Genomic DNA, 25,586 nt, shown 5'->3' with positions numbered 1-25,586 from the left:
CTAAAGAATACATCAAAAATTTATTTATTTTTCAAGATTTTTTTGTATTTATTTGAGAGAGGGAGAGCATGAGTGGAGGAAGGGGCAAAGGGAGAGGGATAAACAGACTCCCCACAGAGCAGGGAGCTTGCCCTGAGATCATGACCTGGGCTGAAGTCAGATGCTTAACTGACTGAGCCACCCGGGTATCCCCCCCCACCCCCAAATTTTTAATAGTATAATTTGATCTTTGAGTTTGCCTTTCTTTGTGATCTTTTCTTCTGTTAACTTGCAAAGTTTAAGAAATTAATGCTGCTGTGTACAATTTTACCACAATAGGTAAAAGATGGCCAGGTCATATGTATGCAGTGATGTGGAGGCATAGAAGATGAGGGTTCTTGTTTGAGAGACTGAATGAAGTGCTGAGGCTCCAGTATTGTGTATATGTGGGATGAGAAAAGGAGTGGATAGGCTGTAGGAGCTGGTAAATGGCAGAGTAAAAAAGGTAGTGGCTATTATTTGAGTGCTTACTCTGTGCCAAGCACTTTCCTAAGTGTATTATCTCATTTGCTCCAAGAAAGGAGACTGAATTTAATTTACTTATGGTCATACAGGTAGTAGGCAGTGGAGCTGTAAACTGAGTCCATACAGTCTTATTTTAGAATTTATGCTGTTAACAATTACATTTTATAGCCTTCAGATATGGAGAAGCTTTATATGTTATGTTAAGGACTTTGGACTTTATTTTGTTAGCAGTGGGGGAACCATTAGATGATTTTAAGCAGGAAGAAACATCACAATTTGCATTGAAAAATAATCAGTCTGGTGGTAGAATGGAAAATGAATTTTGAAGATTATAAGACTAGAGGGAGGATTATTGTTGTAACTATGCTGAACAAAGTGGGTCTAAATGGAATGGAGTCAAAGAAAAGGATGGTTTTGAGCAAGAGAGACAGACACTCACTGATCATGATGCCTGAGGGAGAGAGGGGAAAGTGGAATGATTTCTAGGTGGTGCCAGTAATTTTATAAAGAACAGAAGGGACTAGGTTTGGGTGAGACTGTCTAAAGTATCTTTGAGACATTTTGATGGAGATTTCTAGTAAATAAGTTATACTTAGAAAAATGCATCTTGATCTTGACAAATGATGTGGTAGATGTATAGATTGGAGAGCTGTTGTTGTGTGGGGATAATAGAAGTGGTGGAAGTAGATGAGATTGCCTAGAGTTTTCTTTTGTTCTCAGCCTATCTCTGAACCATCATAGAGAGATGATGCTGTACTGGGAGGCAGCTCTATGAAATTTTTGGACTTTCATTTGAGCACTTCATTCATATCCCAATTCTGGATCTCTGTTTTCTCTTTCATAAATTAAAAGTAATAACAGCTATCTCAGAGAGTAATTTTAGATAACATTTTATTTTATCTAACAGAGATAGTGGTTTTAAAAGTTTAAGAAATAGTGGTATATTTTATTCCCTTAATTTCCTTGTAAAAAGTGGAAGTTTATAGAGGTTAAAAAGATCAAAACTTGGGTACAGATCATTTGTCTTAGATAAAAGTGCAGATCTTGCACATTCCCACCATGCAGCTAGGAAACCAGCTTTTTCTGCAGTGTTGCTGTCACTGGTTTTTGAGATGAGCAGAGTCAAGTAGAGAGGGAAAGGATGATTTCCAAGTGAGGAGGAACGATGTCAGTGTATGGAAGTGAGTGCACTGCAGACAACACAGAAATGCTTGGGTGTATGCCATCCTTCTATCACCATAGGGCACAAAGAAACTAACATGTAATGTGAAAATATCTGTGTTCCAGGGTTATTTTTAAGAATATTAGAGCTAGGGGCACCTGGATGGCTCAGTGGGTTAAAGCCTCTGCCTTTGGCTCAGGTCATGATCCCAGGATGCTGGGATCGAGCCCCGAGTCGGGCTCTCTGCTCGGCTGGGAGCCTGCTTCCCTTCCTCTCTCTTTCTGCTTGCCTCTCTGCCTACTTGTGATCTCTGTCAAATAAATAAATAAAATCTTTAAAAAAAAAAAAAGAATATTAGAGCTATACTAAATACAAGTATACTTATTATCTCATTGTTACTGCTAATAATATCTAATATTCTATATTTTACCCAAGATTACATAGCTAATGAGTAGTAGAGATGAAAATCCAGTCCAGTCAGACTTCAGAGAGTATACACTGTACTGCTTCCTTATATTAGCATACATTTTTGTGGTTTTGAACGTAGTTTATTTATAATTTACAGTTTATATATAGAATTGTATTAATCATAACTCCAAAAATGTTCATTTCATTGAAATACTACATTCTCTAAGTGTTCTAAATAAGTGAGAGTTTATTCTTGCTTATAGATTTATTCAGCATATAGTAACTGTCTACTGAATGCAGAGTGTAGGGCAGGGGCAACAGGAATCCCGCCTTGAAGAGATATTCAATGTTTAGTTATTCAGCAAATATCTGAGAGCCTTCTATCTGCCAGGCACCATTCTAAGCACTTAGATATAGTAATATATAGGCAAAAGTCCATTCCCTCTTTGATTTTTTCTTTTCCCTCTGAATTTCTTTTACTTCCCAGACTAAATCCATCCTAAACATTGAGGATTTTGGAAGCATAAGAGATGGAAAGTTAACCACATTTTTTAAAGTATCAGTAATTTAGTACAATTTTTCAAGAACAAATTCTAACATATTTGCCTGTGGGATGTGACATTTATATAGTTTGATGCAATGATTTAGAATTAAGTGTTAAGGATTTTTACTTATTTTACCATGTATTTTTTTGTCTACCCTCTTCCCTAGGACGTCATACTTCATCAGTCCTTTTCAGTTGAGTCTTCCCTGCAAACAGAGTCTGGTTGATGAAAACTATGTAGAGCTCAAAGTGTAGATATTTCATTACTGTGGTATTTCTTAGAAAGGTGACTTCAGTTTATTCAGTGTGAGCATTGAGATTTCCTTCTTATAATTTGTACACTGATAAAGAAAATGAGTAAAAATAAAAACATTATCAGACCAGAGTCCTCAATGTAAGCAAAAATGTCCCAGTATTTTTTTTAAAGATTTATTTATTTGAGAGAGAGAAACAGAATGCAAGTTCAGGGAGGAGGGGCAGAGGAAGAGGAATAGAGAGTCCCAAGCAGACTCTACACTGAGTATGGATCCCAACAGGGCGCTCCATCTCACAACCCTGATAATCATGACCCCAGCTGAAACCAAGAGTCAGGTGCTCAATCAGTTGTGCCATCCAGACACCCCAAAACCCTCAGTATTTTTTAAGGAGATCGAGACAGATGTCCTAGGTAGTATAGATTTATGCCAATTTATTACTCTCTTTAATTCAGAGTGAAAGCCTAAGGTTCTTAATTTTTGTTTCTTAAAATTTTACCTTTAACCTTTTTTACTGTACTTTCTGTTAAAGTGTTATGGGTGCTTGGCTGTCTCAATCAGTAGAGCATGAGATGCTTGATATTGGGGTCATGAGTTCAGACCTCACATGGGTATGGAGTCCACCTAAAAAGAAAGCAAAATATTGGATAAATATAGTTTATGGATTTTTAGCAATAAAAATTATTGTTAAGGTTTGTGATTCTTAATTAGAAAATAAGCAAATAATGTCTCACTCATTAATTATCATGGTTACTGAAGTTTTTTTAACCTTTTTTTAAAAATATTTCGTTACGTAATCTCTGTACCGAACGTGGGGCTTGAACCCCCAACTCTGAGCACATTCCATCTGCTGAGGCAGTCATGTATCCCTAAATTTTTATTTCAGTCACCTGTTAATCATTATGACAGGTACACTCCTTAATCTCCATCACCTATTTCACCCATCCCCTCACCCACCTTCCCTCTGGTAACCAACCATCAGTTCTCTAGTTAAGAGGCTATCTTTCTCTCTCTCTTTTTTTCCCCCTTTACTTGTTTGTTTCTTAAATTCCACTTATGAATGAAATCATGGTATTTGTTTTTCTCTGACTTATTTCACTTAGCATTGTAAGTCCCATTCACGTTGTTGTAAATGGCAAGATTTCATTCTTTTTTATGGTTGAGTAGTATTCCATGGTGTGTGTGTGTGTGTGTGTGTGTGTGTGTGTACGTGTACGTACACACCACATCTTCTTTATCCATTCATCAGTCAGTGGATACTTGGGCTGCTTCCTTAGTTTGACTATTGTAAATAATGCTGCTATAAACATACCAGTGTATATATCCCTTTGAACTAGTGTTTTTGTATCCTTTGGGCAAATAGCCAGTAGTGCAGTTACTGGATTGTAGGGAGTTCAGTTTTTAATTTTTTGAGGAACCTCCAAACTGTTTTCCAGAGTGGTGCACCAGTTTGCATTCCCACCGGCAGTGTAAGAGGGTTCCTTTTCTCGACATCCTTCCCAACACCTGTTGTTTCTTGTGTTTTTAATTTTAGCCATTCTGACAGGTGTGAGGTGGTATCTCATTGTAGTTTTGATTTGCGTTTCTTGATGACAGGTGATGATGAGCATCTTTTCATGTGTCTGTTGGCCATCTGTATATCTATGGCTACTAAGTTTTAAAGTTAACATTTTATACATAATGATAAGATGTGCTATCATATATATGAGAGATTTAAAAAAAAATTTTAAAGATTTTATTTATTTTTTGACAGAGATCACAAGTAGGCAGAGAGGGGCGGGGGAAGCAGGCTCCCTGCTGAGCAGAGAGGGCAAGGCGGGAGACAATCCCAGGACCCTGGAATCATGACCTGAGCCAAAGGCAGAGGCTTAACCTACTGAGCAACCCAGGTTCCCTTTAAAAAAATGTTTTTAGGTTGAGACATAATTTGCCTGCCATAAAATGCACAAGTTTTAAATATTCAGTTCAGTGAATTTTCACAATATGTGTGCAGCCATCATTCATTTGAAGAACATTTTCGATCCACTTGAGAAAATTCTCTCCTGCTTCTCTCTGATCAATCCCTGCACCCTTTGCCCAACCGTACTTTTAACTTTTATCACCATAAATTAGTTTTCCCTGATTCTAGATATCTTATAAATGGAGTCACACAGTATGTATTTTTTGTGTATGTCTGGCTGCTTTCCACTCAACTTTTTTTTGAGATTTATTCATGGTGTTGCTTGCATCAGTACCCCAGTTAATTTATCCATTTCTCTCTTTCTCTTTTTTTTTTTTTTACGTTTTATTTATTTAAGTGATATCTACAACCCAGCTTGGGGCTTAAACTCACAGCCCTGAGATCAAGAGTCACACATCTTCCCATGAGCCAGCCAGGCACCCCCATTTTCCTCTTGATGAACATTTGGGGTTATTATGAATAAGGCTGCTTATGAATATTCTTATGCATTATTTTTGTAGACATATACATTCATTTCTCTTATGTAAATACCTGAATGAGATAGCTGGGTCACGAGAGAGAACTCTTGAAGTAAGTGATTTTGATGGGGTTATACAAAGACAGGGTTTTTGGCATTTGAAAATTTGTATTAAACAGTTACAGCCCTCCTCAAACACAATTTGTGTAGATGTTGAATGAAGAAGTGAAGTTAAGTATGTTTAGCCGTAGATGAAACATCAAAAAAGTACCCGTTCACTTTGGGTTTTTATAAAGTCTAAATTATAACAAATTGTTTTTGAGTCTCCAAAATCACGAGTTGTTTCAGAGTATTGTAAACAATCAAAAATGGTAGATAGGGTTATATCTTAATTAGAATGCAAGTAATTAGAATCCTCTATTTAACCCCAAATTGTTTAATTTGATTTTAAGGACACAACTCATTGTGAATTACAGCAATGCCTAAATAACCATACTAGAATTTTTATGTATAAAAATGAATTATTCATCACTTGCAGAGATAACTGTTGGATGTCTTTAAAACAAAATAAGTTGTGAGAAGAAATAGAATATTAATATAATTTTACATTACTTACATGATATTTTCTTAATGTTAGCCTGTGCCTCCATAATAATAGGACAGTATCTCTTCCTCTTGCCTTCTGATATTATTGAATACTCAGAAGTTCCTTGAGGAAATTACATTTTTCAATTGCTACCTAAAGGATGACTGCTTAATTCATTAGGCGCATTTTAGAAGGACTTGGATTTTATTAAAGTGTATGACATGTGTTTCATATCTGTGACTGAAATAAAGAAGTAACTCACATTTTAAAAATATTGTGAATATGTAAGATACATTTTTTCAGTTTGTCTTGTTCTGGTTCACTGGGAAAAGATTAACATTTCAACAAGTAGTATTAGGTTGTTTTATTTATCCTTATGACAGTGTAATGAAAAAAATGTATCTTTATCCCATATTATACCCAAAAACCCATCCCATGTGGCGCAAAGACCTAAATGCAAAGAGCAAAATTTTAAAATTATAAAAAATACGTAGGAGAAAATCCCCATTACCTCAGTACCTCAGTAGAGGAGAACTTTTTTTTCTACTCTGTAAGTCTGTTGCTGTTTAGGGCTTTCTCTTGCCTAAGCACAGTGCAGTTATCAAAATCAAGAAATTAAACATTGGTATACAGTACTATTTTCTAGTCAGCAGACCCTATTCCTGTTTCACCAATTGCTGGTCCAGGATCCAAGCCAGGATCATACTGATTTTTATTGTAAAGTCTTTTTTTTTTTTTTTAAGATTTTATTTATTTATTTGACAGACAGAGATCACAAATAGGTAGAGGCAGGCAGAGAGAGGACAGGGGGCTCGATCCTAGGACCCTGGGATCAGGACCCGAGCCGAAGGCAGAGGCTTTAACCCACTGAGCCACCCAGGCGCCCCTATTGTAAATTCTTTAATCTGGAACAGCTTCTCAGCATCGTTTGTCTTTAGGACCTTAACACTTTTGAAGAGTCCAGACTAGTTATTTTGTAGACTGCACCTCAATTTTGGTTTGATGTTTCCTTATGATTAGATTCAGCCTGTGATTTTTTTACTGTAAGTGATGTTGTGTCCTCAGTATATCCTATTAGGAGGCATATGATGGCTGTTTTTTCTGTTGCTTACAACTTTGATCATTTGGTAAAAGTAGTGTGTTGGCATGTTTCTTCAATGTAAAATTACTATTTACCCTTTATAATTAAGTGTTTGGAAAGATACTTTTCAGACCATGTATGTGTCCTGTGGTCATTTTATCATAGTTTTATCCATAAATTTTAGCATTCTTTGATGGTTTTTGCATACAGCAATTACTGTGGTGGTCCTCGAGGTGATTTTCTAATTCAGTCATTCCTTTTACACTCATTAGTTGAAATTCTACTCTAATGAAGAGCTTTCTCTTGTTTATTCATTTCTTTGTGTCAGTCTGGACTCTTGGATTCTTATTTTATTCCATGAGTTACTACCCATTACTATCATTACTTAATTTGTTGTTTGAATTGTGGAATTTCTTTTAAAGGAAGAAAGAGGAGCTCCTGTGGTTAAACGTGTGACTCATGGTTTCAGCTTATGTCGTGATCTGAGTCCTGTGATTGAGCCTCCACTTTGGGCTCTGCACCTACTTGAGGTTCCACTGAGTATGCACTCTCTGCCCCCCCAAATAAATAAATAAATCTTAGAAAAAAAAAAATAAAGCCCATAAGAAAAACTGTACCAAAATAAGGTTTGACAGTGACTAATACTTTCAGGTTATCTCAGACAGTTGATAGGCAGAAGTTTGTTTTGTTTTGTTTTTGTTTTTAGGATTAATATATACTAACATTTTGGATATTATTTTGAATTCACTACTTTATCTTCTATATAAGTAACTTTATAGTCACATGTGGTATCTGCTCTTTTACCAGAAGCACAAAAGAATGAAATATGCTTTTTATGTTATGTTTATCTTTTTGCATATTTTACACAATATTATTTGGATCCAAGAGAAAGAAAAGGAAAAATATAGCTCTTCAGCTTTTAGCTCAGGTCAGTACATTAAGCTATACACTAATAGATTAACTTTTTTAAACTATACTTCTTGGTGCGTTTGTTATGAAGTATGCCAGGAGTTGTTATGAAGTTGCCAGTGACTAACTGGGATGGAGTTAATCTCCCATCTAGCCATACCTCCCCCCAATCTAGAATTGTGGTTGAGAAATACAGTAGATTCTCTCTCCTCTCTCTATGCCCTTCCCCACTCTTGCATTCTCTAAAAAAATTGGGGGAGGGGCACCTGGGTGGCTCAATCAGTTAAGCATCCAACTCTTGATTTCTGCTCAGATCATGACTCAGGGTCATAGGTTCAAGCCCAATGCTGGGCTTTTAAGATTCTCTTTCTCCTCTCCTCCTTCCCCCCACCCCAAGAAAAGGGAGGAAGGAAGGAAGGGTAAAATAACTCTTTCCTGAATTTGATTAGGATTCTCTCTCTGCTCTCCCTCTGCCCACCCCTAAAAAGAAATAACAATAAAATAACTCTATCCTGAATCTGATTCCAGTTTAGGACTTGATATTGAATAACAACACATAGAGGAAGATGCTGGGTAATGCAGAAGATATAGCAGAGGGTCTAGGAATGTATCTAATAATTCACTGGGCTCTTCCAGAAAAGCTGTACTATCCCAAGGGGGTAAATAGAATATAGCTCCATGTATATTAGAAAAACTTCAAGGAAATACGTTTTTTATTATTTTCAGAAATTCATTCTACTCTTGGGATGTCTTATTGTATGATCATTTTTCTTTTCTTAGATTTAGAAGTGGGATAGAATAAATAGTTTTTAAGAGAAAAAAAAAGTTGGCTAGGAAGGATGGGTGTAGGGGAACATTGGGTCTATAGCAGTGCTTAGAAAATACCCTCATAATTAATTTCTTAGAAGACAATTAAGCTTACTGTGGCAGATATATTTCCTTTCCTTTAATGCCTGAGAAATTTAAAAAATCACATTTTTCTTAGTGAAATTCACAAAGACCAGATTACAATATCCAGGCATAGCTGGTATAATCCAAGGTTGTGTTTTAGGTTCACAGATGCTCCTATGACCTCCTATCCTTGATGGTACTTCTTTTGTCCCACCATTCACTTTGAGTCTTGTGAGCAGTGGTGTTAACTGTTTTTGCTTACTTTATTCTAAATGCATACATTTAGCAATAACAAGGGCCAGTAAGTCTATAGGAAAAACATTTAGGTCATTTTTGCTTTCTTGGTAAAAACTCCAAATAGAACTAAACTTCTAAATGGTATATGCTTTTTTCTTTCTTTTTTTTTTTCAAACAACCAAAAATTTTAAAGCTCAACAGCTTAGCTAATTTTATCACTAAATATTAATATATATACTGCTTGCTATTAGTACTTTAATTTTGTCAGGTTTCTAAGTCATAGGACTGTTAGAAACAATTACCTCAGGGCACCTGGGTGGTCAGTTAAGTCTCTGCCTTCAGCTCAGGTCATTGTCCCAGGTTCCTGGGATAGAGCCCTGTCGCTTCTCTCTCTCCTGTTCCTCCCTCCCCCACTCCACCATGCTTGCACGTGCTCTCTCTCGCTCGCTCTCTAGCTCTCTCTCTCTCTCAAATAAATAAAAAATATTTCTGTAAATATTTTTATATTTATAAAAAAGCCAATTACCTTAAAATTCTAAATGTTTTTGAAAGAAATAATTGGTAAATTCATCAGCAAGTTATCAGTTTTATTTGTTGCCTGTGGTAATGATTAAGAATGTTTTATTTTATTTTTTTAAGTTTTTTTTTCTTAATACTTTCCCTTTATTTTATTTATTTTTTTAATTTCTTTTCAGTGTAACAGTATTCATTGTTTTTGCACCATACCCAGTGCTCCATGCAATACGTGCCCTCCTTAATACCCACCACCTGGCTCCCCCAACCTCCCACCCCCGCCCCTTCAAAACCCTCAGGTTGTTTTTCAGAGTCCGTAGTCTCTCATGGTTCACCTCTCCTTCCAGTTTCCCTCAACTCCCTTCTCCTCTCCATCTCCCCATGTCCTCCATGTTATTTGTTATGCGCCTCAAATAAGTGAAACCATATGATAATTGACTCTCTCTGCTTGACTTATTTCACTCAGCATAATCTCCTCCAGTCCCGTCCATGTTGATACAAAAGTTGGGTATTCATCCTTTCTGATGGAGGCATAATAATCCATAGTGTATATGGACCACATCTTCCTTATCCATTTGTCCATTGAAGGGCATCTTTGTTCTTTCAACAGTTTGGCGACCGTGGCCATTGCTGCTATAAACATTGGGGTACAGATGGCCCTTCTTTTCACTACATCTGTATCTTTGGGGTAAATACCCAGCAGTACAATTGCAGGGTCATAGGGAAGCTCGATTTTGATTAAGACTGTTTTAAATGCTAGCAACTCTTTACCTTACCATTCTGTCACAGGGACAGAGGTATGATGAATGAAATTGATAAGTTGAGACATTTACATAATCATACATAATCAAAAACAGTTAAAAACACTGTTTTTAACAGAGCAAAAGGTTTTAATTTCAATGAAGTCCAGTTTATCAGTCTTTTTTTTTAATGGATCAGGGTTTAATATGTCTAAGATTTTTTTGCCTAACCCCACGTTATGAAGATTTTCTTCTGTTTCTTTTAAACTTTTTTTAAGTTCCATGCTTTATGTTTAGAGCTGTGATCCATTCTTATGTAATTTTTTTTTAAATAAGATGTGAGGTTTAGTTTGGTATTTATGGTTTTGCTCCTGGATATCTATTTGTTTGAATATCCTTTGTTGAAAAGATACCCTTTCTCCACTGAGTTGCCTTTGTACCTTTATGGAAAATCGTTTGGCCATATATATGGGTATGTTTTTGTACTCTTAGTTCAGATTCAGTAATAAGTCTTAAAATCAGGTGGCATGAATTCTCCAGTTTTGTTATTTTTAAAAATGGCTTTAGCTATTCTTGTTCATTTGTCTTTACTACTTTGCATTTACTATTAAGGATGTAAAATAACATATTTCGTTCTCTCAGTTCTTAACCAGAATTTATTTTAATGCCATGTGTATGTGCTTGTGGTTATTTTGGTCAACACAGTGACTTTTTTATCTTGCTTATGTTTGGGGAGAGGGGGTCTTAATATATGGCCAAAATTATCCACATTCATTACTTTCTTCATACATAGAAAAGTAATAATATAGAAAACAACAGTGTTAGAATCAGCTTGTTGTGTATCAGAAAAATTCTGCTTTGATTTTGATTGTACCTCCCTTGAATCTACAGAATAGTTTGGGAAAAATTGTCATCTTCATGTTATTGAGTCTTCCAGTCTATGAGCATAACATCTCTCTTCATTTATTTAGCTCTTCTTTGATTTCTTCCATCAGTATTTTGTGTAGTTTTCAGCACACTAGTCCTGTACATGTCTTGTTAGATTTATACATAAATTATTTTTCAGATTCCTTGGGATTTTTCATTATAAGCAGTCTTGTTGTCTGCAAATAGAAAGTTGTATTTCATTTATGAAATATCTTTCTTACTGCAGTAAAACAATATGATGTTGAATAGTAGTGGTAGGAACAAACATCCTTTTCTCATTTCTTTTTTTTTTTTTCTTAGCATATAATGTATTATTTGTTTCAGGGGTACAGATCTGTGATTCATCAGTCTTACACAATTCACAGCACTCCCCATAGCACATACCCTCCCTAGTGTCCATCACCTAGCCATCCCATCCCTCCCACCTGCCTCCGCTCCAGCAGCCCTCAGTTTCCTGAGATTAAGAGTCTCTTATGGTTTGTCTCCCTCTCTGGTTCTGTCTTGTTTCATTTTTTCCTCTCTTCCCCTATGATCCTCTGCCTTATTTATCAAATTCCACTTACCAGTGAAACCATATGATAATTGTCTTTCTCTGATTGACTTATTTTGCTTAGCAAAATACCCTCTAGTTCCATCCACATTGTTGCAAATGGGAAGATTTCATTTTTTGATGGCTGCATAATATTCCCGTGTGTGTGTGTGTGTGTGTGTGTGTGTACCACATCTTCTTTATCCATTCATCTGTTGATGGACATCTAGGCTCCTTCCATAGTTTGGCTCTTGTGGACATTGCTGCTATAAACATTGGGGAGCATGTGCCCCTTCGGATCACTACATTTGTATCTTTGGGGTGAATACCCAGTAGTGCAGTTGCTGGGTTGTAGGGTCACTCTATTTTCAACCTTTGGAGGAACCTCCATACTGTTTTCCAGAGTGGCTGCACCAGCTTGCATTCCTACCAACAGCGTAGGAGGGTTCCCCTTTCTCCGCATCCTCACCAACATCTGTCATTTCCTGACTTAATAATTTTAGCCATTCTGACTTGTGTGAGGTGGTATCTCATTGAGGTTTTGATTTGTATTTCCCTAATGTCGAGTGAAGTTGAGCATTTTTTCATGTGTTTGTTAGCCGTTTGTATGTCTTCTCTAGAGAAATGTCTGTTCATGTCTTCTGCCCATTTCTTGATTGGATTATTTGTTCTTTGGGTGTTAAGTTTGAGAAGTTCTTTTTAGATTTCGGATAGGAGCCCTTTATCTGATATGTCATTTTCAAATATCTCCTTCCATTCTCTCTGTTGTCGTTTGGTTTTGTTGGCTATTCCTTTGCTGTGCAAAAAACTTTTAATCTTGATGAAGTCCTAATAGTTCATTTTTGCCTTGCTTCCCTTACTTTTGGTGGTACGTCTAGGAAGAAATTGCTGCGGCTAAAGGTTTAAGAGGGTGTTTCCTGTATTTAACCTCAAGGCTTTTGATGGATTCCTGTCTCACATTTAGGTCTTTCATCCATTTTGAGTCTATTTTTATGTGTGGTGTAAGGAAATGGTCCAGTTTGATTCTTCTGTATGTGGCTGTGCAATTTTCCTAACACCGTTTGTTGAAGAAACTTTTTTCCATTGAACATTCTTTCCTCCTTTATTGAGAATTAGTTGACCATAGAGTTGAGAGTCCATTTCTTGGCTCTCTATTCTGTTCCACTGATCTGTGCCTGTTTTTTGTTTTTGTTTTGTTTTGTTTTGTTTTGCCAGTGCCATACTGTCTGGATGATTACAGCTTTGTTAATAGAGCTTGAAGTCCGGAATTGTGATGCCACTAGCTTTGGTTTTCTTTTTCAACATTTCTTTTTCTTTTTCAACATTCCTCTGGTTATTTGGGGTCTTTTCTGGTTCCATACAAATTTTAGGTTTATTTATTCCATTTCTTTGAAAAAAGTTGATGGTATTTTTTTTTAAGATTTTATTTATTTATTTGACAGAGAGAGAGATCACAAGTAGGCAGAGAGACAGGCAGAGACAGAGGGGGAAGCAGGCTCCCCGCTGAGCAGAGAGCCCGACGTGGTGCTTGATCCCAGGGACCCTGAGACCATGACCTGAGCCGAAGGCATTGGCTTAACCCACTGAGCCACCCAGGTGCCCCAAGTTGATGGTATTTTGATAGGGATTGCATTAAATGTGTAGATTGCTCTGGGTAGTCTAGACATTTTCCCAATATTTGTTCTTCCAGTCCATGAGCATGGAATGGTTTTCCATTTCTTTGTCTTTTTCAGTTTCTTTCTTGAGTATTCTGTAGTTTTCTGAGTATAAGTTCTTTGCCGCTTTGGTTACGTTTACATTTATTCTTTTGGTTACATTCATCCCCCCTAGGTGGAAAAGCTCTCAGTTTTTCCCTATTGAGAATGATATTCGCTGTGGGTCTTTCATAGATGGCTTTTATTATTGAGGTGTGTACCTTCTCTCCTACACTGTGAAGAGTTTTAACCTAAGAAAGGAAGCTGTACTTTGACAAATTGCTTTGTCTGCATTTGTTGAGACTATTATATGGTTCTTGTTAATTTGTTTTGTTAATTTATTGTATCCCATTGATTGATTTGCGGATGTTGAACCAACCATGCAGCCCAGGAATAAATCGCACTTGGTTGTGGTGAATAATCTTTTAATGAACTGTTGGATCCTATTGGCTAGCATTTTGGTGAGAATCTTGTCTCGTTTCTCATTTTATAGGGAAAGCATTCAGTTTTTGACCATTAATGGTGATGTTAGCTTGTAGGCCTTTTTTGTAGATACCGTTAATCAGATTAAGGACATTTTCTTCTTAATTTGCTGAGTTTTTGTCATGATTGGTTTTTGAATGTTAACAAAATAATTTTTTTGCATCTGTTGAAATGATCTATGGTTTTTCATATTTAATCGGTCGATATTTTGAATTGCTGTCATTGGTTTTCAGTATTGAAACAGCTTTACATTTCCAGGATAAACTACACTTGGTCATGATTTGTATCCTTTCTTTATAGTCCTAGATTCAATTTTGTATTATTTTATTGAAGATTTTTGCATCTGTGTGTATGAGAGATAAGTTTGTTGTGAGTTGTGTTTCTTGAAATATTTAAGTCGTTGTTATAGGATGACACCATTGTTTTAAAAATGAGTTGGACAGTGTTCTCCTCGGTTTTCCAGAATAATTTGTGTAGAATTAGTATTAATTCTTCCTTAGAGGTTTGGTATAAGAAAACATGGAATTTTATTTGTTGGAAGGCTTTTAACAACAAATTCAATTTATTTAATAGATCTAGGAGTATACAAGTTATCTATTTCTTCTTCTTCTTCTTTTTTTTTTTTTAGATTATTTATTTATATGACCGCAAAAGAGAGCACAAGCAGGGGGAGTGGCAGACAGAGGGAGAGGGAGAAGCAGGCTCCCACCCGAGCAGGGAGCCTGATGTGGGGCTCAATCCTGGGGCCCTGGATCATGACCTGAGCTGAAGGCAGACGCTTAACTGACTGAGCCACCCAGGTGCCCCTATCTGTTTCTTCTTGAGTGAACTTTAGTTGTTTCTTCCAAGGAATTTTCTGTTTCTTTTATATTATTGCTATTGACATTTTAAACACTAAAAAAAAAGTTTATATCAAGGCTATTGTTTGGTGGGAGGATTGTACCCATTCTACCAAAACTATTTGAATCTGAGGAGCAGTATAGGGTAGTGAATAAAAGTGTAGATTCAGGAATCAGACTGAGTTAACTTCTGCTTCAGTTACCTTATCAAAAAAATGAAGATATAATAGGAACTACCTCATAAGGTTGTTGTAAAGAATAAATGACATAATTCATATAGAGTGCTTGGTAAGCACTAATTTAAATGATCCCATTTAAAAAAATCATTTCATCATTGTTACCTCTCAGTGGTATCCCATAACAGTTACAGATTTTACTTCAAACTTTTTAGTGTTCCAGACTACGAAGTCTTTCTTGTTTTAAATTGACATTTTCTACCTTTTTAATTTTTAAGGCCTTGTCACATATGTGGCCTCTAATTAGGAACATCTTTCTAGCCATTGATAACCTCTTTTTCATTTGTCTCCTCTGAAAATCATATGTGTGCTTAGATGCATGCACGTGCTTAGATGTGTACATATGTACACAAACATGTATTACTATTTCCTTTTCTTTCCGTTATTTTTAGTTTCCACATCAGAACAGTGACAGTGCTAATAAAGTGGGAAATATGAAAGTAATTGTTTTTGTCAAGGGTAGTCCCTTGGCAATATTGAATTCAGCAAATACATGAATGTGTATTAAAAAATCACCTGGAGGGGTGCCTGGGTGGCTCAGTGGGTTAAGCCAATGCCTTTGGCTCAGGTCATGATCCCAGGGTCCTGGGATCGAGCCCCGCATCAGGCTCTCTGCTCAGCAGGGAACCTGTTCCCCCCACCCCCTGCCTGCCTCTCTGCCTGCTTGTGATCTGTCTCTCTGTCAAATAAATAAATAAAATCTTTAAAAAAAAGAAAAATCACCTGGGGCATCTGGGTGGCTCAGTTGTTAAGAATCCAGCTCAGGGCGTGATCCCAGAATCCTGGGATCAAGCCCTGCATCAGGCTCCCTGCTCCACAGGAAGCCTTCTTCTCCCTCTCTCATTCCCCCTGCTGTGTTCCCTCTCTCGCTGTGTCTCTGTCGAATAAATAAATAAAATCTTAAAAAAAAAAAATCACCTGGAGGGGCTCCTGGGTGGCTCAGTTGTTGAGTGTCTGCCTTTGGCTCAGGTCGTGATCCAGGGTCCTGGGATCTAGACCCGCATTGGGTTCCCTGCTCTGCGGGAAGCCTGCGCTTCTCCCTCTCCCACTTCCCATCTTATGTTCTCTCTCTTGCTGTCTCTCTTTCTCTGTCAAGTAAATAAATAAAATCGTTAAAAAAAAAAATCACCTGGAAAGCTTGTCTAAATAGTATTTTCTAGGCCTTGTTCCTAGAGTCTCATCCAGTCAGGGTGGGGCCCATCACTGACTTTCTGATGAGATTGCTTCTGGTGCTGGTGCTGCTGCTGCTGCTTGCTGGAAGACAGCCCTTTTGGGGAATCTTCCACAACTTAGAAGTTGCTGGGGTAGTCAGAAGTTGATTGGAAGACTATTACAGATGAATTCAAGACTTCTTCATTAAACTAGAATGTTGGGCATGCCATTTAAGCTCTCTTATTTTCATTAGTGATTGATCTCTTAATCAGGCATGGCCTTTATTCTCTTAAAATATGCCTGTCAATATGCCGGTTGATATATTTTCTCTCATATATTTTTGAACTAAAATTTCCTAAGGTTCTGTCAGGTCTCCTGTTAAAACATTTTGAATTTAGACATTTCTTCCCCTTCTTTTATACATTTTTCACTAATTTGTGATTTTAAAGAAACAAATATAGTATATCTATTTTCTTTATTATACCTAAAAAAATCTTATTTCTTCACACATACAAATTTTCTTGATTGATATTTTTTCCATTTTAGTTTAAAAGAATTTACTTAAAAGAAAATGTTTATATGTAGCTTTGAATCCTTAAATGTGTTAAATATGTATTTTATCTGCATTCACCCTATACATTGTGATTATAATAAATGATTGAAACAGTAATAAACTTAAGGTGTTTGAAGAAGTGTCACTATCTTTGAAAAAATCTTTAAGCCATTTTCAGTAGACTTTGAAGTAGTATAATTTTGAATGTATTTTTGGTTATTTTAGCAGAGGCCTATGCCACGGAACATTTATATCTTCATTTCTATTTTAGGTGCGTATAGCAGCAAAATTCATTATTCATGCCCCTCCTGGAGAATTTAATGAGGTGTTTAATGGTGAGTGTTTAATTCATAGCACTAAGGCTTGACATATCAAGCACTCCTTTTTTTAAAAGAAAAAATTATATAACCTGAAGAACTAAGCTAAGTGTGTGTGGGGGGGGGTATGTAGAAAAATCTGTACTGTCTGAATAATAGTGAAAATTTTTGTCAGTATGGATTTTACAATGACTAGAATATATTTATGATATATCTGATAATTATGTTTGAATAAGGTAGCACCTTAAAGAATAATATTAAATTCTTTTAAAGACAGAATTTAAATTTTAGATATTTTTGGAATTGTGAATGCATTTTTTAATTCCTTTTACAAAAAAGCTTAGAATAATACGAACAACCAAAAAAAAAAGGTGGGGGGGGACATTATTTCACCATATTCAGAAGAGGGGAGAACATGTAAAAACTAATTTATATTGGGGCACCTGGGTGGCTCATTGTTAGGCATCTGCCTTCAGCTCAGGTCATGATCCCAGGGTCCTGGGATCAAGCCCCGTATCAGGCTCCCTGCTCAGCGGGAAGCCTGCTTATTACTCTCCCACTCCCCCTGTTTGTGTTCCTTTTTTTGCTGTATCTCTCTGTCAAATAAATAAATAAATTTTTTAAAAAATATTTTATTTATTTATTTGACAGAGAGAGATCACAAGTAGTCAGAGAGGCAGGCAGAGAGAGTTATGTTTTAATGGTGAGTAGGCAAATGTCTACAAAATAATTTGAGTCTAAAATTAGAATTAAGAATCAATAATCAAAGTAAATTAAATAAAGCAGTTATCCATATTGAACTAAATGCATTCATCTGTTTGAACATGAGCTGAGGACAGAAATGTCTACATCTGAGCTCTGTTCACAAGCTGTTTCTTGCTTAATCCATTTTTGTATGAAACAAATTCATTTGAAACTCATGCTAGTGTTGTCAGACTAGGAGGCAGGCATCTTCTGCAGCTCACATCAGATGATCTATTTTATCTCCACTTTAATTCCTTGGAAATACATTACAGTCTGCCTACATGGGCTATTGATTAATAAGGTATAAAATAACATGTACAGGTTTTCCCTGCTGTCCAAAAATAGAGCATTCTATGAAATCTTTCATAAGTCAAAATGGCATAAAGTGGAGAGACAATTACCATTTGGTAAAAGGGAAAAATCTGTTTGGATTCCATTCAGTTAGCAAAAAACAGGTAAAATCCAAGTAGCGTAAAGTGAACTTTTGGATCGCTGGGGAAATTTGTATTTCTATTTAATTCCTGTTCCTAACCAGTAGTTTTAAGAAAATAATACCATGGTGTGTTTTTGTGGTTATTTTTCCCATCAGAATAAAATTTTGATCTTGCTTACTTACATTTTGAGGGGGTAGGGGAAGAGTGAGGATTGTTAATATATGACCAAAGTAAGCTGCATTCATTACATAGAAATTTCAAACATACAAAAATAATAATATAAAATAATAATATAGAAAACACGATACTTGTTTTACAGATGTTCGGTTACTGCTTAATAACGATAATCTTCTCAGGGAAGGAGCAGCTCAGTAAGTATTACATATTATATTAAGTAACTAGTGACAAGATGAGAAAAAAAATGTTTTAAAGGTGGTTTTTAAGTACTAATCCCTGAAATAGATATTTGCACATCAAGTTTAAATATATAGATTATATGTATATACTTAGCTGAAAGAGAAATATTTTTGATGAGGTTTAAATATATATGTGTATTATATGTGCATACTCAACTAAAAAGAGAAATTTTTTATCATGGACATAGGTTCACAATTACGACATGAAGTTCTCTATTCATTAAGTATTTGGCAGTGGCTTATATACTCAGTACTACATTTTGGCATTTGCATGGTTGGATAAAATTATCTGGAAACTTTGATTTTTGAAACTGTGATTGCTTTTTTATTCAGGTTTTACTTTTTGTTAAGTGTTTGACCCTAATAGATTTTCAAGGATTAGGAGTTTTATTCTTTCACAGATACCTGATATAGTACCTGACACATATTCAGTAAATAAATATTTACTGGATTTGTGAGCTATTCAAATAACTAGGCAGTTCTAAATCTTAGTACATCATCTTTGGACCAGTGACCACAATCATGACTTGCCACAACTGTGTTAGGTTTTAAAGAAATAATTGATTTTCTTCTCTATTCCCACCTCAGGTAAGGTTGGGGACTCATGTTAGGCTAACCAGTTCCATTACTTGTTGGAAAATGAAGAAATTAATAGATTTTTAGATGTGTTGCAAAGAGTGTTTAGTATCTATCCAGGCACCTTTTCTCATCCTGATATTCTGCCCAATATATGAAATCCTGAACAATGGGGGAAGTTTGGTCTTACTCTGTTTTTGTAATGTTTCAAGGCTTTATCAGATCTGTCCTTTATACTTAACCCTAGTGAAGGTAGAGGTTCAACATACTTCTAGACATATCTGATTTTGCTTCTGATTTAAATCCTGTTCTTTTTTAGTAGCAACTGTTACTTATTTGTTATTTATTCCTGTATAATTAACAAATAGTGTTCTATTAGTTTCAGGCGTACAATACAGTGATTCAGCAGTTCTGTACATTAGTACTCATTACAATAAATGTATTCTTATTCCTCTTCTCCTGTTTCACCCTATATACTACTTCCATTGTGAGAAAATGTACATAATATAAAATTTACCGTTTTAATTATTTTTAAGCATATAAGTCTTTGGCATTAAGTGCATTCACATTGTGTTGACTATCACCACCATCCATCTCTGGAACTTTTTTTATTTTCCCCAAACTAAAACTCCATACCCATTAAACAATAATTTCTCATTCTCCACTTTCCTCTGCTTCTGTTGACTACCATTCTGTTTTCTGTTTCTATGAATTTGACTTCATTAAGTATCTCATAAATGTGGAATCATACATTATTTTGTCATTTTGTGACTGGTTTATCCTCCTAAGCATAATGTCTTTAGGGTTCATCCATGTTGTAGCACATGTCAGAATTTCTCTTCTAATACTGAATTATTTATATACTGCATTTTGTTTGTTCATCTATCAATGAACATATGGGTTGCTTCCATTCCTATTATTTTATTAAAGTACTTTATAGAAATCAGTTTGCTCTGTATCTTTGACTTTAGTGATTAACTTCTGAGTGAATGGTTACTTATTCCTTAGTTCTTTAAACCTTATTTAAATCATTTGTATATTCAAGTAAAATTAATTTTCTTTATAATAGCATATGGCATGTTTACAACTTCTAAAAACAATACTTAAAAAGTACTTTTTCTCAGTTCTCTGTGGTAAATAAATGTGTAGGTTGTTTCATACAGGTGCATGAATTAATGGGGGATTTTTGTTATCAGTTAAGAAAGTGAGAAACTTGACTTGTTTTTCCTCAGCAGAAAAAAGGTTAATGAAGGTCAAAGAAAATATTCATAATTACATAAGTGGTATAAAATAGCCATACATTTGATTCAAAAGTGATTAAAGTATTGAAATTTTATTTGTCCAAAGAAATACTTATTTCTGGTGATGGTTTTTACTTTAAATTAAATAAATTGGATTTGTTCTAAAAAGAAATTAGAATGTGATCTACATTTCTCTTTTATTATGAAACATTTTGGGGACAGTTGTCCACATTTCAAGAGATGTGTACATTGATATGCTTGATACTGTGATATTCTAAGGAAATGATCTGAAGAAATCAGTAACTAATGATAAAACAAGAAGTTTATTGTATGATAGCAAGGAAAAAAACATGTAAACCTTAAGTAGAAAGTTCAGATTGTCTTGCATGTAGTTATACTATCAGTAAGTGATTGCTAACTAGATGAACCCTTAGAGAAAATATTGATTCTTTTTGTTGACTTCAGTAGTATTCTTCATTCCAGATTTCTTTGAATTCATTTTGTAAACATCTGAGATTATCTGTGAAGGGAGAAATATGCCCTACATTGTTGATTGACTTTAGAACTATATAACTGTGGTTCACAGTGTCCTTTTCTGTGACATAATTTTCAAGCAAAAATAGTATTATACTCATTGTTCACTAGACTTGGTTCTTAATTAACTTTTAAAATATCTCCAAACCTGGTTTCACCCTCTAAAAAAGATCCGTGGCCTATCATTGAGGCTGTCCAAAACCATGTAACACAAGCTTGCAAAACATTGTAAAAAAAAATTTAGAATGTGTTCTAGTCGCAGTTTCACCAAAGTGCATAGCTGTACTCAAATTTCTTCTTCATTTGTGATCTTTGATATTGAATCTCTTTTGTATAAGTACTTCTCTTTCTTACATATATGTACTACTTTCTTCCTTCCTTTCCCCTTTTCCTTGTTGCTTTAACTCTTTTAATCTCACTTTTCTCCTCTTCTATCTTTCTGTAAGGGGAAAAAAACATGGCTTTATTCTTAAGATTGGTTTTAATGGGATATTTTTCCTAAGGGCACAAGTTTGGTGTGTTTCAAAGTATGTAAAAGTAGACATACTGAAGAGTCAGTACTGTCAAGTCTAACTTATAAATACCCAGTAAGAGCCTTTTATTCAACTGACATATGACTTCCAGACTTCACTATGATGATGAGGTAAATGAGCCTCTTAGGGATTTTCTAATGGGGAATCACATATGTTCAGTATCAGGCCAAATGAAATAAAATATTATCATAATAGAGGCATATCAAAGGCCTTTGGAACCCAAAGGGAGAAATTTTGAATCTCTATTTAGAAGTGGTTTTTGAGCTGAATTTAAATGATGTACAAGTTTTGAATAGTAAATAGGGAAATAATGTGGCTAAACTGAAGGAGACACCTGGTGAAAAGTATAGTATGTGACTGATGGATGACTAATAGTAATAGGTATAAAAATCTAAATACAGGAACAAGTATTTAGGTATTTAGAAATGGATGAGTGGGATACAGAACTCTACAAGGGCAGAGAAGTCACTGTTTTCACTGTGTCTGGGTGAAGGGGTCACTGTGTCTGGGTGAAGGGATGGGTGAGTTGATGATGAGTAGATAGATGGAGTAAGTTTCTGAACTGGGTGAAGTCAGTTTTGGAAGTCAGCTAGTCCAAACCCCTCTTTTTATAGATAAGGGAAATGGGCCCCATGCTAGCTAATAATGGGGTTTGGATAGAGCCTAGGTATTCTATATTCTGACTCCTAGGTTAGTGAGTATCTTTACTCCTATACCATGTAACTAGTAACCTGTTTAACTTGCTTTGAGCACTTAAGATAAAATTTTACCTATTTTCATACTCAGTGGTTTCTTTTTCAGATTTCCTATTCTTCCCTCACTCCCAAGTAGATGATGGAGTTTGATACTCTGGGCAGTAAAAGGCCTAGGACCAAGTTACTATCTACATTTACTATTTACATATGTCTTTCACTGGAAAATGAATCCTAATTTTTTTTTTTTTTAAGATTTTATTTATTTGAGAGAACGGGACAGAGTAGAGAGAGTATAAATGGTGGGGACGGGTAGAGGGAGAAACAGACCCACCACTGAGTAGGGAGCCTGATGTGGGGCTCCATCCCAGAACCCTGAGATATGACCTGAGCCGAAGATAGACACTTAACTGACTGAGCCACCCAGGCGCCCTGAATCCTACTTTCTAAATGATCTAGTGTACTTTTTTTTTTTTTCTTTTCCAATTTTCACAGTAGTTTTGAGATAAATTCACTTAAGGGTTAGTAACTGCCTGGCTATGTTGAGGCTATTCCTAGGAAGATTATAGTTTTAATGAATTAAGGAAATCAGAAGTGAGTAGATACTACCCTCTCCCCCATCATGCATTTCTATGTTTATTCTCATTTTTTGTTAACATGCAGTGTCAGGAGTTTGACAGGTAGTAATTTAATTCTGTTTTGCTATCTTTAAGTTTATTAGTCTGGTAATTTATCTGTGATGGCTTTGCTTAACCAAATACTCCTTTCTAGAGGAGACTCAAGTAGCTAATAATCTGAAAATTCAGTGGATATCTTGCCATCTAGAAAACTTTCCAAGTAGGTTAGGTTGACAGATGTATTTCTAAATTTTAAAATACTCAGTATCTCTTCTGTTAAGTGTAGAAAAAAATCCTCAGGTTATAGATTTAGTAAAATATAATATGGTCCTTACATATTTTTCAGATAATTTTTTGTACTTTGAGAGTCTTTCCTATAAATGTATTATATAATTAGGAAGTATTACTTACTCATATGAGAATGGAGAGAGGCTTTATTCTTGAATCTTTCTTGTCACCATTTCTTAGTTCAGACTCTTCAGCAGTTCTGATATGGACATTTGCCTAATAATAACCTAACTGCTTTTTTTATTTGTTTCTTTTTCGGTGGGGGCTCTAGTTGCTCCACTGCCCAGTTGTCATACACACTGCTGCCAAATTAATCCTCTTTATAGTTAGGTTCTTCTTTCTCAGAAAGCTTCAGTGACTCTGCTTTGCCTCCTAAATGAAGTAATTACTCTGTCAATCAGGGCCTTTCACTTTTATTCAGTAAATATAATTGAACACATGCTATGTGTCAGGCATTGAGCTTGATGCTTTCTGTGATATGGACCTAACCTTTCTTCTCATGTGTTTCATTTATCCTGGTCCCTCTAACTGAAATACTCTTTTCTTCCCATCTCTCCAGTTTCTGCAGGAGAGCCTACTCATTATTTCAAGGCCATTTTTCATTGTCAAATTCCTGAAGAAATCACCCTTAAAGCACTCCTTATCCTTGCCTCAACGAATAGAATTTTTTAAAATGTGTATTCTCCTTGATGCTTTCTTTATTGGTCATTGTCTTATAGTACTTTCTACTTTGTGTTATGGTTATATTTGTCTATTATCTCTCCTACCCAACTGTAAGTCCTCTTATCATAGGATCTGTCTGATTACTCTCTGCATCTCTCATAGAACCTACTCTATTTCCTGGTATATTGTGTACTCAGTATATACTCAAGTAATTAGATATGTATCTTACAGATGGCTAACCTTTACTTTCAAGGTATTGAGTGAAACAAATTATATTTAGTGTTTTAATTTTCTTTTGCTAAACATTGAAGGCTGCAGTTTTTAAAATAGCCATATCTGTATAGTATTTATAGTTAATATAAGATCAGTAATAGAGAATTATAATTTTATTAAACTTGCCATATGTAGTGCAGGAGATTTATTGACAAGTGAATTATTCATGCTGTTTTAAGAAGCTTGAGTTTTGTAATCTTAAACAATTGGCCTTTTTCTTTTTTAGTGCATTTGCACAGTATAACTTGGACCAGTTTACTCCAGTAAAAATTGAAGGTTATGAAGATCAGGTATGTTTCATATGAACACAGGACCTGACCTGTCTTTGTTTCATTTATAATGGTTAATGTATTCTGCAAGAACTGTGAAGTGGTATGTTTAAGATAAAGTGTTCATTTTAATCATAGCCTCTTACAGGCAAAGTAATTGAAAATTTGGGGTTTTTTGTTGAGACCATACTACTACTAGCAGAAAGTCCCTTTTAGAAGTATTCAAATGTAATTCTTTTAAGATTTTAGAAAATAATTGCTTTAAATCTACTTTCTTGTTTTTTATAGGAAAAAAAATCAATCCTATATTAATCCAAAATCTAGAATATATATTAGTAAGATTTATATCATATTTTGGTTGCTCTGGAATTCTACAGTTCTTCATGTGAGTAACTTAGCATTTAGTAATTACTAAATCTTTTCTTTCCGAAGTGAAAGTTAGAATTGCTCAGCTAAGAAAAGCCACCAAAGGTCACTAGTTTTGGTGTTTTTTGGGGGGGTTTTTTGGTTTTTGTTTGTTTGTTTGTTTAGAGTTATTAATAATCAGTGATTATATTAATTCATATTGTGCTTGCGTGAAGCACAACTTATATAAAACAATATGAAGAAGGAGCTGGTAGGTGGAACATGAGAGAGTTGTAACAATTAGTTCTTAGTGGCTAGTCATGTCAATGCTTGCATTTGGCATTATTCATTATATAATACGTAGTCTTGTATTTATAGGGGGAAAGAGAGCCTAGACAGAAGATAACTTATAACTGCAGAGAAAACAAGCTTATATATATGTAGACATGCATGTGTGTATATATACACACATATATATATGAAGCTGTATAGTGTTTCGTTTTATGAATCTCCTATATTTATTTTCCTTCTCTTGGGAGATTTTAGTGTTTTTAGTCTTTCTTTTTCTTTAACTGTAAACAAAGCTGTATTGTAAATCTTTATACCTCTGGGCACATTGACCATTATTTTCTTAAAATACTTCCCTAAAAGAATATTTGTTGGGGAGCTCCCCACTCATTTATGAACCTAGCATAATATTAATACTTAAACCTAATAAAGATAAAACAAAAAAACCAAACTCTAATCTCACATATGGACCATAGATTTAAAAACTTTAAATAGATATTAAAAAAATAGAATCCTGGAATATATCAAAAGAATGACAAATCAAGACTAAATAGAATTTATTATAAGAATGCATGAGTGGTTCCATGTAAGGCAATATTTTGGTCTTATCTATTAATCACCAAATCAAAGAGAAAAACTTAATGATGCATCAATAGACAGTGAAAAGGAATTTGAAAAATCCAGCAGCTAGTCCTTA

The 25,586-nt window shown here is 35.2% G+C and overlaps 1 protein-coding gene across 1 annotated transcript in view; it reads left to right on the top strand.

Annotated features, from left to right (window-relative positions):
* The window catches only part of CAPZA2 (capping actin protein of muscle Z-line subunit alpha 2), a 59,183-nt gene that overhangs the window by 16,559 nt on the left and 17,038 nt on the right, over positions 1-25,586 (top strand). The window contains exons 2-4 of the mRNA XM_032870858.1: positions 16,931-16,994; positions 18,474-18,525; positions 24,214-24,277. Of these exons, the coding sequence (XP_032726749.1) occupies positions 16,931-16,994; positions 18,474-18,525; positions 24,214-24,277 (180 nt within the window). The remainder of the gene's footprint in view (positions 1-16,930; positions 16,995-18,473; positions 18,526-24,213; positions 24,278-25,586) is intronic.

This window comes from Lontra canadensis, unplaced genomic scaffold, assembly GCF_010015895.1.
Source record: "Lontra canadensis isolate GAN:19392208 unplaced genomic scaffold, GSC_riverotter_1.0 scaffold2, whole genome shotgun sequence".
Lineage (NCBI taxonomy): Eukaryota > Metazoa > Chordata > Mammalia > Carnivora > Mustelidae > Lontra > Lontra canadensis.
This window is presented reverse-complemented; position numbering and strand designations above follow the sequence as displayed.